General features: G+C 41.3%; 1 protein-coding gene across 30 annotated transcripts in view; it reads right to left on the bottom strand.

Moving 5' to 3' along the window:
• Positions 1 to 14,799, bottom strand: part of DMD (dystrophin) — a 1,272,535-nt gene that overhangs the window by 79,612 nt on the left and 1,178,124 nt on the right. For 26 of the 30 annotated variants that reach the window (XM_065049958.1, XM_065049956.1, XM_065049960.1 and 23 more), the window contains one exon: positions 2,617 to 2,678. In XM_065049958.1, coding sequence (XP_064906030.1) covers positions 2,617 to 2,678 — 62 coding nt within the window. Of the gene's footprint in view, positions 1 to 2,616; positions 2,679 to 9,238; positions 9,417 to 14,799 lie in introns of those variants that run through there. The other 4 variants (XM_065049975.1, XM_065049977.1, XM_065049976.1 and 1 more) reach the window with 2 other exon arrangements.

Here is a 14,799-nt window from a genome sequence, read left to right as displayed (position 1 = left end):
TTGGACATAGGAAGAATAAAACTAATATTACTCCTTTTTTAGAAGTGTCTCTTGTGTCTCAAAGACACAGGCAGACGATGAACATTACCTTGTGCCAGGCTGCACCTCCCCCATTCACATTAAAAAAAATAAGCTTTCAGAAATTTGTAAGAATTTAAATCAGACATAAGGATCTCCTAGCAAACTATGATATACTGACATATATAGAGAGCTACATCACATAGCACAACTATTCCCTACGGGCTAAACGTAGGAGTCGGAAAATGGAAATGAAAACTCTTGACAGCGCTGATGTGCTTGTCTCACTTTTTTACATCTACCTGCATTGCAGAATTCATGCTTTCTACCAGTCTTTTAAAGTGCGTACATACTAAGCTCTTTACTAACTTCTTCACATGAATGAGAAGCAAAATTTGAATCCTAATGTGGGGTAAAATAATGACTATGCAATACAAAATCAACTTTAATAGTATCTTCTCAGATAAAATATTACTGAACAGTCTGAAAAGACTTCAAACATCCCATTATTACCGTTTTGACCTGAGGCAAAGCCAAGCACTGAAAATACATCAAGGGTTCTGTTCAAGACTGAACGGGTTATGCTTGTATTATGCAATTTGTATGAGAGTTAGGCAATGATGAATACACCCAGTTCAAAAATAAAATAAATTGGTAGGTTATTCAGTGGCACTTTTATCAAAGCTTTACCCCATGTGGCAGTGCACTAAGAATCACCTTGTCTAATCTGTTTTGTACACATATATGAACTTTTAAGTTTACTAATAAAAATACACATTATGCATCCTTTGCTAAAATTAGCATCATTTCCATATTGATGAGCATTTGGTCCCAACCTCAAAAGAAATAAAACTAGCCAGAAAGAAGACTGCCCTTTTGGACATTCCTTGCTCCTGAAAGGGAAAACAGCGGGATTTTATAAGAAAAAGAAACAAAATCTGCCTAAACACGTTTCTTCTTCATGCAGTAAGAAATAAGAATATCTTAAACTCTTGACCTTTGGGTGATACTCATAGTGATAAAACTCAGTTATACTAAATGCAAACTGACTTCAGCAGTCACACATTATTTGAATCAGTGACCTGAACCCATCAGGACAATTTTCTCCCTTATACATAGTTACTTTTTCACTTCTTTATATTCAAGAGTGCTTTAGCTGAACCAGGGAAATAACAGAAGAAACGCAGCTGCAAAAGGACTTTAGGTGTGACCAAACACAGTATCAGAAATATCATGAAATCTCTGGATCAAAGGCAGCTGTGGAGTCAGAGTGCAGTTCAATTAACAGGCAGCTGTTTGAAGATCTACCTGTTTTAAATGAATGTCTGCATGTGCAATAACTATTTGTCCTGAATCCTTTAAAGCACTCACTTTAAAAGCAGAAATATGGAGGAGATGAGCAAGGCAATACTTTATAATTAAATATTAAGTCAATACTTGTCTGCTTTTGCATTTGGTTAGCCTGAACTTATACATCTTGTATTCCTTTTTAACGTACAGAGCACAATTTACACAAATTGCTGCCACAGTGCTAATACTATAAGGAAAAAAAAAATCTTCACACTGTCTCATTCCATTTTATCGAATCACTTTTCTAAAATATTTTTGGTATGCCTTAAGCTGCAGAACACTGTGGAGATACCTGAGTTAGCCTGAAATAGATTATGCTGGCATAATTAGACTGTTTCCAGCAGATAAACTAGAGTTTAGCAGGAGATAATTCAAGCTATTTTTCACCATGGTAAATAAACCTGCACTGAATGCTAGATTTGACTGCCCTAGTGCTCAAGCTGGCTTGTTTAAAGCTGGTTTATGTATGTATGCTGTACAGACATAACCTCCTTTATGAATGCAGCATATTCACTGATATTTCTTTTAGAGAAATAGCTTAATTTCTTTTATACCCTCTATTATTTATTAACAGAACCATTAAAAGCAAAGAGTTAGCTGTTAAATGGTCTGCCAAGCAGTCTATACTAGAGCATGGATTAACCTATTTTATCTTATAGATGTGCTTCTGTTAATAAAATCTAAAGCTGCTAAAAAGTAAAAAAAAATAAAGCACACCACCAGATATGCACGTCTGAAGTCATAATAAGCATGCAATTTGGGTATTCAAAATGACATCATGACAGCTGCCATGCCTTCTAAGTATTGAAAGTGCTTTAAAAATAAAGCAGTGGTAACGCAGTTTGGAAAATTGCTTCGATTGGCTTCCTACCATCCAAAAGTCAACATTAACAGCAGCTTGGTTTGAGTTTTTTTCATCTGCCTTTTGTAAAGTAGATCAGACAGTGAAAAGATTCAGCACTTTTTTTTTTTTTCAATTTCTGTCCCAGTCTTTCAGTGAGGGTTTGCAACAATGCACCCAAATTACTTCATAAACCCAGCACATATTTCAAGCGTGCTGAAAAACTTTTTTCCACTGTATGTCTGAAATGTGTTATTAACCCTTACAGATTTCCCTTGCAGAAAATTTTAACCTTTGTAAAAGCACTGCCTCTCACTTAATTTTGTTTTACTATTTCTGGAAATCTTTGCCTTCACAATCCATTCAATTGAAAAACAAACCCCCAACATCCACTAAAAGCGTCTTACCTAAAGACTGGTAAAGCTCGGTCATCTTGGGATGATCCCAGCAGGTCGTTTGCGTCTCATGGCTACAATATAAAACACGAAAGTTAGTATAGTAAAATTGGTCTCTCTGTCCCACAGTGAGTGACTCAGGCTGCTCTCTGCCTGCAGCTGGGGATGCTCGGGCAGGGGCTCCCAGCGGCGGTACCCATGTCTCTTCTCTCAATATGAGGTGTTAAATGGGAGGGCTTTATTTAGGCACAGGCTCAAGAAACAACATTAAGAGCAGCGGTAATATCAAAAAGACAGCAAGTATTCAGATATGCCACAGGGAATTGACAAGCACACCAATCAATTCTTAAAAACTCGCTGTTTTGTATGCATCACTCTCCAGTTCCTCCAAACTAGAGGACAACCATTTAAAAGGGCTAAATTCTTAAAGCATTTACAGAAATTCTGACCAGATACTGAAATTTGTGGTATTTTTGAACTACTGTACCCTGTGCGCTCTTTCCACACCTTCCTATGCGGTCGGTAAGAGCTGCCCAATGCAGCAGCTACAATTCTTCCTTTCGGTACAAACTTTGGCACTAAAATCCCCACACAACAGCCCACGGACAAACCAGCAGCTTCCACCACTTGTCAGGCCAATGTGTTGCACCCCCCATATCGATGGCCTGTTTTAGCAAACACTGTTGCTGTTCCTCTTGTTCCCTGGGACTCCCAGGCCTTTTCCCTCGCCCTCGGGGTCCCTGCGTGGTGCGAGGCGGCAGAGCTGTTGGGATGGCAGGGAAAAGCTAAAGTGGGGTTGGGAAACGCCGCAGTACGACTAGAATGCAAATTGGACAGTCTCTGCATCGAGGCTAGCAGCTTTCAGCTTTGCAACACAAGATGTTGCCAAAAGACGTGCAGCGTGAGAAAGCCAACAAAATAAAGTGTTAGCGGGTGTAGAAGCAACTCATGTCTCCTAAGGTTACACATTTTATCATTTTTTTAAATGACAGCATAGCTAACATGGTCATTTTTCTATAAATGTAGAAGATTTGAAAGAAAATTCTCCTTATCTGCCCTGTGCCCAATGAAGTCCTGTTCATACAGAATTCAGCTACATTAAAAGACAATGATAAGGAAGTCTGGAAAGCGGATGTAGCACACAGTTTGCTAGCAATCACATTTGCAATTTCTGTACTTAAAAGCAGACATTCTCATTCCAACACACACACGCATCATTCGGGAGAAAACACGCAGGAGAGCAGGACCTGAGCCACCGTGCTGTGGAGCTCCTGGAACACACACCTTCCACCTTCTAGAGACCAAATCACAACCCAGACGGTGGGTTGAATGCAATATACCTGTACACACAATTGTGCACTGGAAGACTGATGTTTTTTTTTCAGAGAACAAACAGCCCTTGAGTTCTCTTTTTGAGGCAGTGATGTTTCCAAGCACACCTTTACTGGCAAAGAAGGGGTAAAGTTTTCAATGAATCACTTCAACACCACCCCTACTCAAGGAAAAAATAAAATCATGACATGTTTTCTTAGTGTGATTTAATTTTAGTCTTAAAAGACAAGCTATTTATTAGATCCACATGAATAGTGGCCCAGTAACCTCTATATATTCAGTAGCTTACTATATATAATATTTCCAGATTTTGCTCTGTAACTGCAGGAAAGAATGAAAGGGATCACAAGCACCAAGCATAAGGAAAAAATGCTTCCCTAGTGCTGCCCTAGTTGAGCAAAGGCTTTTAAACAAGCCTTGTCTCATCGAGCTCAGCATCTCCTCCCCTTCCTAATTCCTGCGGTGGCTGAAGGCAGTGCAAGAGGGAGGAGGACACCAGAACAGCAATACCAGCCTTGTTCTTAGCTCTGGCAAAAAAAAAATAAGTCCTGCAGAGGGAGGTGGCCGCAATCATATTCAGAAACTTGAGCCTGATCTTTTTTTATTTTTTACTTTTTTTTAATGCAGAAATGGGTAGCTTCAAGTGAAAACCTGTGGATCTGAGCCACCTGTACCTAAGCTCCTGAGTTTCCTAGCACACTTGTTACAGGCAGGTTCTGCAGAGAGAAAGTAGCATCGGCAGCTTTTATCATACCCAGGTATAAAGTGTATTTTTGAAGAAAAATATAAATGGTTTCACTTACACACCGAGTCTCTAAAAACTGGGCTACCAGAAGCCTCTGCTTACACAATGGCAGCCCAAAGGAAAAGAGGAAAGGACCGTATTCATCAAAGAACCCTGTAACCAGAGATGTCACAATTTAGGTATCTGGACTACAGACCCAAATAAACACTCAAACCCATAGACCTGTGACTGCAGATTTTCACACCCAACGTTGGTTCCAGATCAGCAGCTCCCCAGACATGAGCACGACCACCCTGGCTTGCTTCCCCACAAGCAGGTAACCTTAGAAGTGAGGGACACTTGAACAGCAACTGCACCATGGTTTGTGTGCCAAATCATGTCGTTGAAATGAGAAAAAGAACTTACGTACGCCGTTACAAGAAACCTCTGTAAATAAAATAAGTTGCCTAACTTTCCCTGTGAAATTAGTTTGGCAGTCCCAGACTATTCTATGAATAACCTAGACCACTTCAGAGTCCATACCTGTCAACCTGGTAGCCTTCAAAGGCAGAGATTCCCCATTAAACTATTGGAAAACCATGGGATATCTGGCAAAGGTGTATCCATATAGGACTGTGGAATCCCATGTCTGTGCTCGACAGAAGAACAAAAGGATCATCTCAGATGTGAAAAGCTATTACAGTTAATCACTACTCAATATTACATGGATGAGCTTTTGTCATTAACTAATCTTCCTGAAAATACATAACTGATTTTCCCAAGATCTTGCAAATAAAACTTCCATTGTCAAAGAAACATTGGACTCCAACTGTCTTCAGATATTTTTGAATACCAATAACCTCAAACCACTACTCAGTGTGTTTTTATTTCACAGCGTAAGATTAATTTCCTTGGAGATGTACATTTTGTAAGGAATTACTTTATTTACCTGCAAGTGACAAAGACTGAATTTGCAGGGCAGGTACACTTCCCCTCTATCCTCTGCTTTGCTTTATTGATAGAGTTAGTTGCAACTTAGAAGAAACACCCCTTTCTTTTGGTTATAGAAGTCAAGTCAGCAGAGACCCCAACTCCTGCCCCACTGCCCTCCCAACAGTGACTACCAGTGGGGCCACTCTTGGCAATGCAGCTGAGACCCCTCAACCTCATACAAGAGCCAGCAAGAGACTGGCAAGTCCTCAGTACACCTCTGCACTCTTGTGAGAAAAAGCAAGGGTTTTAAAGGGAACTGAACCATGGTCGCTGTGATTTCTGTACAGGCTCAGTGCCCATACTGAGCCAGGGCAGATTTTGCTGGTACTTGACATGCAGAACACAAGGAGGCTGCAGCTATTTCGCTCCACCTAAAAGGCGTTTGCCTCTTAACTGCACGCTTTCAGCTCAGAAAGTTATCAACAATTCTGCACACAGGGGCAGCTCCAGGAAAGGTTAGATTCCATCGAGGCTACTCTTCATAAGCCTCTTTGCCATTTTCAAAGGCCATTTAATTGTGAGCTTTGGGGTTGGACCAGTGGGGGAGGATTTGTGTGCATGCCCTTATTGTGAGCACCGTCTGAAGTGAAATGCCAGCTCAGCAGTTTCACGCAGCCTCAACCACACTTGGGAACGCTGTAGCATCCTTAATAGATCTGCAGCAAAGCGTTTGCCAGAGTTTCAAACTCCGGTGAACAAGGCCCTTTACAGCTCGCAAGTCAGAAAGACATGAGAAGTGTAGTGCAAGTCCTCTTGACTGGCAGCAGCTGAAGCAGGGTGAGAATACATGCAGAAATAAGCACTCAAGATGCTTTTCCAACAAACCACCAACATAAAAAGGCGTGAATGCACACAGCCAGTAGTTTTCCAATACTGCACATGCTGAGGGGACGCATTTTTCAATTTGGCTCTACGTTTAGGTTAGCTACGTTGATCACTAGCTTTTAAATCATGGACATCTTGCAACAAATAAATATATAAGTGGGCTTACATGGCATTTTTTTTTCTCTTTCGCCTGACTTAAGCTGTAAAGGTGGAAAGGAAATTAAAATTTGACCTGAAAAGGAGAAGAGCAGCAACAGATAATGGTGACACCTAGGCGCTGGTGTGACTGGCACACTAAATACACTGATAATTGGGTGGGATGAAATCATAGTCTTCACTTAACACATCCTTTGGGAACCACAGGACCACTTCATTAAAGGATGATTACATTATATTAGCAAGGATAATTTTTATGTGGGGAATTCTGTCACACCATGCCTGTGTGAACTCCTCTGTTCCTGCCAACAGCAGAGAGATTTGTCTCTCGTCGCTGTCAGCAGAGCCAATAACACACAAGATTGAAAACCTGAAATCAAGAGACGATATCCTAACTGACACGCTAGCTGAATTACAGTTCTCTTGTTATAACTTGATCAGTTTGGACAAAATACAGTTATTTTATCTTCCTTTTATATTACTCACAAGCAACAGCAGCAGCAGGAGGAGTGAAGAGCAATGCTCCCTCCCCCCAAATTCCTGCACAAACCCCCCCCAACATTCCTGCATAAACCACGCTGATTCACCAATGTGTTAATTGTTCTTGATAGGACTCCTTCTCCCCACCTTCTCTTTTTTTTTTTTTAATATATAGCTAGGCTTTAGCCTTGTGTATTCACTGCTTGGTTCGAGAGTCTAGAATTTTAGGTTGCAACTGCAGAGTCCTTTTGAAACTCTTACGTCTCTCTTCATAGGCAATACCAGAGCCAGTTCTGCTACGCTTCTCCCCTCACCCTTCATTAGAAAATGCAACTAGATGTGCACAGAATTAGAAATTATATCAGGTAGCAATAAATTAATGGTTACGTACACTCAAAAAAAGCCAAAATTAAAGTAATATTTGACAAAGCCCTGAACTGATCCATTTTCAAGCAACACAATTTATAACACCTCTCACCTTTTAGCTTTAAGATGAATAAATTGTTATTCCAAGCACCTTATAACTGTTGTCAAAAAGCCAAACCAAACATGATAGTGTTGTTTCGATCTTACTAAACTAACACAAATGGAATTGAAATTGTTTGTACAAATAGACACTACCACTGATTTAAAAGAAAAATGTTTTCAACAATGATGACAGTGATTGCAAGGAAGACTTAATAATTGTCTTTTATACAGTGTTTCATTAACTCCTTAGATAAAACATGTTACTGCTATGGAAAGTATTAGCAACGTAAAAAGGTGGCACTCCTTTGTGCTTTACAAAGCACTACTGTTTTCATCTGTAAATCCAGAGACTACTGATCTGCGCAGAGATTATTTCTATTTAAGCCAAGGATCAGCGTCTTTTCAGCAGGAATTTGACTTTAGCATGTTTTATTGGCTTTTGCGAGATTTATCAGACTGCTGAAGGCAGGCACCGATAATATATTAAAGTTTCTTGCCGATACTAGAAATGAATAGTAGAAGGGCAAATATCAACTGCCAAGAACTGAATAGTAACTCTTTTTTTCTCCCCTCGATGTTAAACATTTATTTTGTACGCTTCGTCACGGGCAGATTCCTGCTCGGTGGCTCAGGCTCGGTGAGCCTGCCTCCCCAGCTGTTACTCCACCGATCCACTTGCTTTTCAAAGCCCGTCCTCTCCACTCCTGCCAAAGCAATTTCACTGCAGGGTCTTGTCAAATCCAGCCTCAAACAATTCCTGGGTGCTAAAAGGTCAGAGATCCTACACATAACCGCGTTTCTTGTTTCCCCAGCTCTCTAGGCACATGCCTGCAAAAATCACTTCTCAGCCCAACTTCAGCTTACGATGAGGCCTGGGGACACCGCTGGTGTCACAGGGTGCAAGATTGTTTTGCAATAGGTATTAAAAGACAACATACCAATCATCAACAAGAAATACAGCATTTACGAGGCGACAATCCAGAGGGAATCCCCTACCAGCTTCTTCTGCCGATTAACCTGAAAGGTTGTTTTCAAGCACGAAATTACTGAGAAAAGTAACACACCTCTATGCACGTTTGTTTTCAGGGATTTTGTTAAAGTTCACTCCTGAACCGAGTTCCAAGACACGCCATGTGCCGCATGGGGACTGTTTCGCAGCACTGCGCTACCCCGTAAAGCCTGAGCAACAACGCGGCGAGACCACCCTCATCCACATCCTTTCGGCGCCCCACGGAGCCCTTCACACCTCCGGCACCTCCAGGACTCCCGGTTCGGCTGCAGGGGCTCCCCCCTCCCCAGCCCACACCTGTACAGGTACCGCCGGCGTGCGGCTGCCCGCACATCGCCATGTCCTACGTGTTCCGAGCGGACACATCCAGCGCGGAACTACGGCGTCCCGAGGGGGATAAGGCGCCGAATTAAACACCCTTTCAAGTTCCTAGAAGAAACCAGGCAGCAGGTTGGTATTTTGAGAGTAATACATGAAAGGTACCGCTGCTCCCCGCTACGGTCTATCAGAGGATGGTTAGACACGCCACTCTACCATTGCGCGGGGTGATCACGGTCACGCCGCTGAAATACCGTGGAGTCCCTGAAACCTCAGCCCGACCCCATTCCGCCCTCCGGCACCTGCCGCTCCCTCCGCATCCCCCTCACCCCTTGAGCTGCTCCCTCATGGCGGCGACTGCTCGGCAACACCGCGGAGACAGAAACAGCGCGGCGGCTCCGTGCAGCTCAACTCAGCTCAGCTTCGCTCCCTTCGGCTCGGCTCAGCCCAGCCCCGCCGCCACTGCGGCCGCCCCGCCGTGAGGGATGGAGAAAGGCGGGCAGGGGCGGAGCTCCCCCGCCCAGCCCCGCCCCCGCCCGGCTGCGGCGGCGGCTCCGCGGGGACCGCCCAGGGCAGCCGGCCGCTCCCTCAGCTCCGCTGCTGGGCCTGTGCGGGCGTCGCGGCCTGTGCCCTGCGCTCACCTGCCGTATCGCTGCTCCGCTGGCGGCGGCTTGAGGAAACCCTCGGGGCTCCCCTGATTTTTTGTTTGTTTGTTTGTTTTCCTGGGTGAGGGTGTTTTTTGCCTTCCCCGCGCCCACCGTGGGAGGCGGAGATGGGCGCGCTCGGAGGCTGGCAAAGCGGTTCCCTTCCAGCCGACTTGGGAAGAAAACTTAATGAAAACATGCACCGAAGCTGGGACAGATTTCAAACGGGCTTTAACGTGGGATTTTTCACTTCACAGCTGTTGATTTTCAGCGCTTAAAACGCCGATTGGTTGATTTGTGAGTGAAATCGGGGAATTTCATTTTGAAGGGTTTGCCTTGGCCTCACAGGGAAGGACCAGCTTCACTCCCAGAATTTTCAGAGCAGAAGAAATAGTTCTGCTCATGCTGAGTTACTGTCGCAATGTTTCTTTGTATTAATTCCTGCTTAGTATTCAGGACACAAATAAAAGCTAACAATCTCTTTTTAGTGTCACAAGCATTTTAAATCAGTGCAACCAGTCAGCTGTCACATAAGTTTTACATCTGCGTCCTTTATTCATTAAAATAATGCTGCGTAAAGAACCAAGTCCACACAACTTAGTAGTTTTCCAGACGTTACAAACTCTGTTTTCTTGGCAAAGCCACCCAAAAAGGGTGCCTTTCAAACATAAAAAGTCTCTATTTTTACACAGGGAAGATGCAGGCCTATAAGCATGGAAGATTCATCTTGCCCATCATTTCTATACCACAAGTATATCCCATAGACTACTTCCCTATTCCAGAGATGTTGGTAAGCACTGAACTTGGTGGAGCTTCTCCTAACTAGCAGGATATTCAAGGCTTCCCTTATGACTCTAGGTAGCTGTGTTATCTGATTGTAGGGAAAGCTCAGCAAGCAGTTGAAGGAAAGGCCTCACGTTTTTTTGTAGAACCATTAAAAGTGTAAGATGCTCAAGGTTCAGCCTCTCAGGCCTCCAAATGCAAAATGGGATTAAATACTAAATTCTCTTGGTTTCTAGACAGTTGAATTTGTTTTCGAAGGTCTAGTTCACAGTTCTCAGTTACCTATGATCTACAACACTACCCCAACATGCAAAGAAAAGAGGATTCATTTTTGCATAGACATAAATCACTACGTTAAAGCTTATTAGACTGTGAGAATTTTCCATTTACTTCAGTGGACCTGGTACTACATCAATTGCCAGATCAGGTAGCTTAGTTTTGAGGTGAATTACCTGGCTGAAGGCTGTCAATTGTCTTACATCAACAACCTAATCTTTTCCCATCTTTAGCAAAGTTTTCAGAAGCTAGACATCTCTAAGTCTTTTAAAACAGGATGTTTAGCACGTTAATTGGGAGGAACCTATTAAGGTTCCTATGTAAGGCTATTACAGGGAGAGAGCAGCTGCCCATGTCACACAGAGGGACTCAGCGTAACCAGAATCCTGACATTTCATGGCAAAAGTAGTTTGTTTTCCTTCAAGAAGTATCCGGGACTACAATGTACATTCCTCCGATTTTTATTTCTGGAGTTTCCTGGTCCTCCTTAATAGAAGCTGCTATTATCACATTTGTCTTCTTTCCCATACAATAGTGCCAAGTAATAAGATTTTTAAAAACAGTCTGAATTTCTCATACTTTGCATAAACTTCTTTCTCCTAGAGTTACAAATAAAGCATTGTATTCAATTAGACTCACAGCAGGTGAAAACCCCAATTAGTGAATCCATTTTCTTGGCTTTTTTTCCCTACCTTACACCCACACACCACTCTTTCTTTTTTTTTTTTTTTTTAACAATAAAGGGAACTCTGAGTCATTCCTCAATTGAAAAGCAAATTAACCCTTTGATCTCCCAAATCGAACTATTACCCACTCAAGAACATCCAAGGGAAAACAAGAATGTTGAAGGATTAAGAGATTAAGGCCTATGACTTTATAATTTGATTTTATATAAAAAAAATCTATTTAATGTAGTTCTGATTGTTGTCTCCAAATTCACAACGGCTTTTAGCTGTTTTGATTGACCTCAAAATTATACTTTCGCTGTATAATGTGTGTGAGTAATACCACTCTTATTCCAAATTATTTTTAAACTACCCATAATCTATTATAAAAACATATTTTGTTTGCAGCATAAATGGTTACTGTCTTTGGCATTTGTAACTGAAGCCAATCTTTATACCATACTTAATTTTAAGCCATTTATTTGACAAAAGACAGACTTCTTCCTGGAGAAAATAAAACAGGATTACAGAGTAAGCAGAATTTTAATTCCCTGTTGATGCTTTTCTTACCCAAGGGCTATTCGGGGCAGGGCCTTGCCTAAAACCACTTAGTAGGGCAGACATTAAGGGTCTGAGTTTACTTGTTTAGTACTTAACGAGTTAGAAAACTAAAGAGAGATTTCTTTAGTTTTACTGTCATTGAAAGTGAAGTTACAACATTTCCCTGTTAAGTCTTGCTTTCCACAATTCTGTGAAGCATGTAGTTCTCCTTGTAAGCGCGGCTTTACTATTTCTCCATTATCTGGGTAGTGGATTAGTGAGTGCTTGCTTTGTGTGTAAGGAGATGTTGTGGTGCCCTGTGTTGGGTTGGCTAATCCGTTATGCTGTTTGAGTCTATTTTCTTTTTCTTGGTATAAATAAATACTAAGAATCACTTGGGATGGCACGATGACACTTTCCTGGATCATCTGTCTTAAATATGCTCCAAGGGCTGACATTTCCAGGATTTTTTTGGTATTTATTCATAGCTCTCTCAGAAGAGCCAAGAAGACAATACTGGTTTGGATGCTACTGGTTTGTCTTGTCTCTTTTTTTCTTTTTTTTTTTTTTTTTGGCTGTTTGCACATTGCCACTGGAAGCACATTAAAATACTGGAAATGCAACGAAGAAAATAGTTTTGAAATTCTGCATTCATTTTCCCCAACATTGCACTGTAAATTAAAGGCCCACTAAAACATTCATAGCTCTGGATGCTTATGATCAGTTCTTTACACCACAGGAGAGATGGGGAAGGAGCATAACACTTCCTGTCCAGAGGGAAACCCAGTCTGTCTCCTGTTTAAAAGGAGATCAGCAGGTGTTTCTATCTACATAGGGTTCATTCTCCATGCTATAAGGTGTATAACTGGCACATGGTGCTCCAAGAATTTACCTGACATGTTTCACCGAGATGTTCTTGGAATAGAGAGAGTAGGAAAAGGAGTTTGTTTGGGTTTGGGGTTTTTTGTTTCATTTTGGTTTTTAAAAAATAAAACTAATTCTGCAGTAAATATTACAGAGCTTGCAGCAATGTAACGCACAGCACGGAAAGTATTGGTGCACAGCACGTGTGGCAGGAGTATGTCTACTCCTGCCGAATGCACAACTTCTGTGTTCCTTTAGGCTGTACTTGCTTTTGCTATAGTAAAGACACCCGATTAAAACGGAAATCTTGGTCACCCTACGAGACAAGTATAACAGAGCCTCAGGAGCAGTCTGTGTGTGCCTTATGTCGCACTGCATTGTGTGCTGTTGATAAAAGATGAATGAGAGGGTGCCTGTCATTTTGGATCTATTAGATACATGCATGAGTTTCATCCTGTTGAAATCTTGGAAAGGCTAATTTGGAGAGGCTACATTTATTTTTTTTTAGCTGACACTGACACCCTGCAGTAGGAGAATACATGTTCAATCTACTGGCAGGTGTATGACCCTGAAAAGAGGAGCAGAGTCAAACTGAGATTAAGTAAGATTACATGCATCGCTGGATGCGGTGGGTAGCACATCCAGGTTCCACCGTGGTTGTGAGCTCTTCAGGTAAGGACCTGTAAATACTAAAAGCTCTTTTCTGTCTTCCATACCAAACCACGAGAAATACAGAAAATTAAGAAAGGAATAGCTGCTAGTTTTGCAGGATGGAGACAAACTGGACTGCGAATACTCCCAAGAATGGGAAGATCAAGAAGTATAATGCCAGCAAAATGCTAGATAACTAAAAGTATTAAAAAGGAAGGCTTTTGGAAAGCTAACTTCAAAAACCCAAAACCAAAAACAACAACAACAAAACACACTGTAAAAAAAGGCTTAAAGTTCACCAGCAGAAAAGTTACGCTGAGCAAGATGGTTTACTGATCTTTACAATCTTCAAATAAGATTTGAAATATAACAATAATACCACAGTGAATTCTTAGTTTGAGGAATCTGTATTGGTGAAATGAAAGGTTATCACTTCAGGGTGTAAGGTTGAGAAAAAAATGCAGACTAATAAGGATAACTTTAACAAAACTACTAAAACAAACTCTACTAGATTTCTTTGCATTCCCAGATAGAAATACATTACTGTTTTGCCTCCTGGGGAATTAAAATAAGCAGGATTTTGTAAACTCTCTTTCTCACTGACTGTCTTTTCACCTCAAAAATCTTTCTTTCCATGCATAAAATTACATGTTGCAAACACAAAAACTGGCTTCCCAAATAATTAACTTATCCACTGTTTTCTATCAATGTATGGATCTCAATAGGAAGAAACCCTGCATCTTGCAGTCCTGCTTCACTCAGGGCCCAGAAAATCTGATGCTGGCTATTGGTCACCATGCACTCCTGATCCCTAATGAGGAGCCCTCTCTTCCAAAGTCTTCCACAAATGACAAAGGACAAGCATGCCTTCCTTTTTTACTAATTTACTTTTTGGTTGCATTCCATAAAATACGTATTTTTGATGCTATCAAATCTTGTGTTTGTTTGTTTGTTTGTTTGTTTTGTTTTTGGTTTGTTGTTTTTTGGTTTTTTTTTACGACTAACATCATACAAACAGAAAAGTTCTTCTTTTATTAAGGACAATTTTTTTTTTTTCCAAAATGCCCCTACGTAAGCATTATCTCGAAGAGAAAATATTCATTTGGGAAGACAAACCACTTAGATCATGCTGGGAGATTATGTATTGGGATGTAAGGCTGCACTTGGGTAGTAAAAGAAGAAGACAATAAAATCTCTTGCATTTTATGACAGCCATATGCAGGCAGGTTCCAAACCAGACCCGTAGCTTGGCAAACTTTGCACCTTTGAATTAATGCATTCATCTTTTTGGTGTCTGTATTTTAGCAATGGATGCTTCGCGCTGTTCTTACAGAACTTGTAGTTTTCATTGCTTTAAAATGTACTTTGAACCTATCATAAATACCACATTGTTTCGTTAATTATTATAATATGCTATACAAAACATTATAATGTATAATTGTAACAGGAGGCCCAGCCTATTTTTCT

Source organism: Columba livia, chromosome 1, assembly GCF_036013475.1.
Source record: "Columba livia isolate bColLiv1 breed racing homer chromosome 1, bColLiv1.pat.W.v2, whole genome shotgun sequence".
Classification (NCBI taxonomy): Eukaryota; Metazoa; Chordata; class Aves; order Columbiformes; family Columbidae; genus Columba; species Columba livia.
Note: the sequence above shows the minus strand (reverse complement) of the source record. Positions and strands in the feature narration are given on the sequence as shown.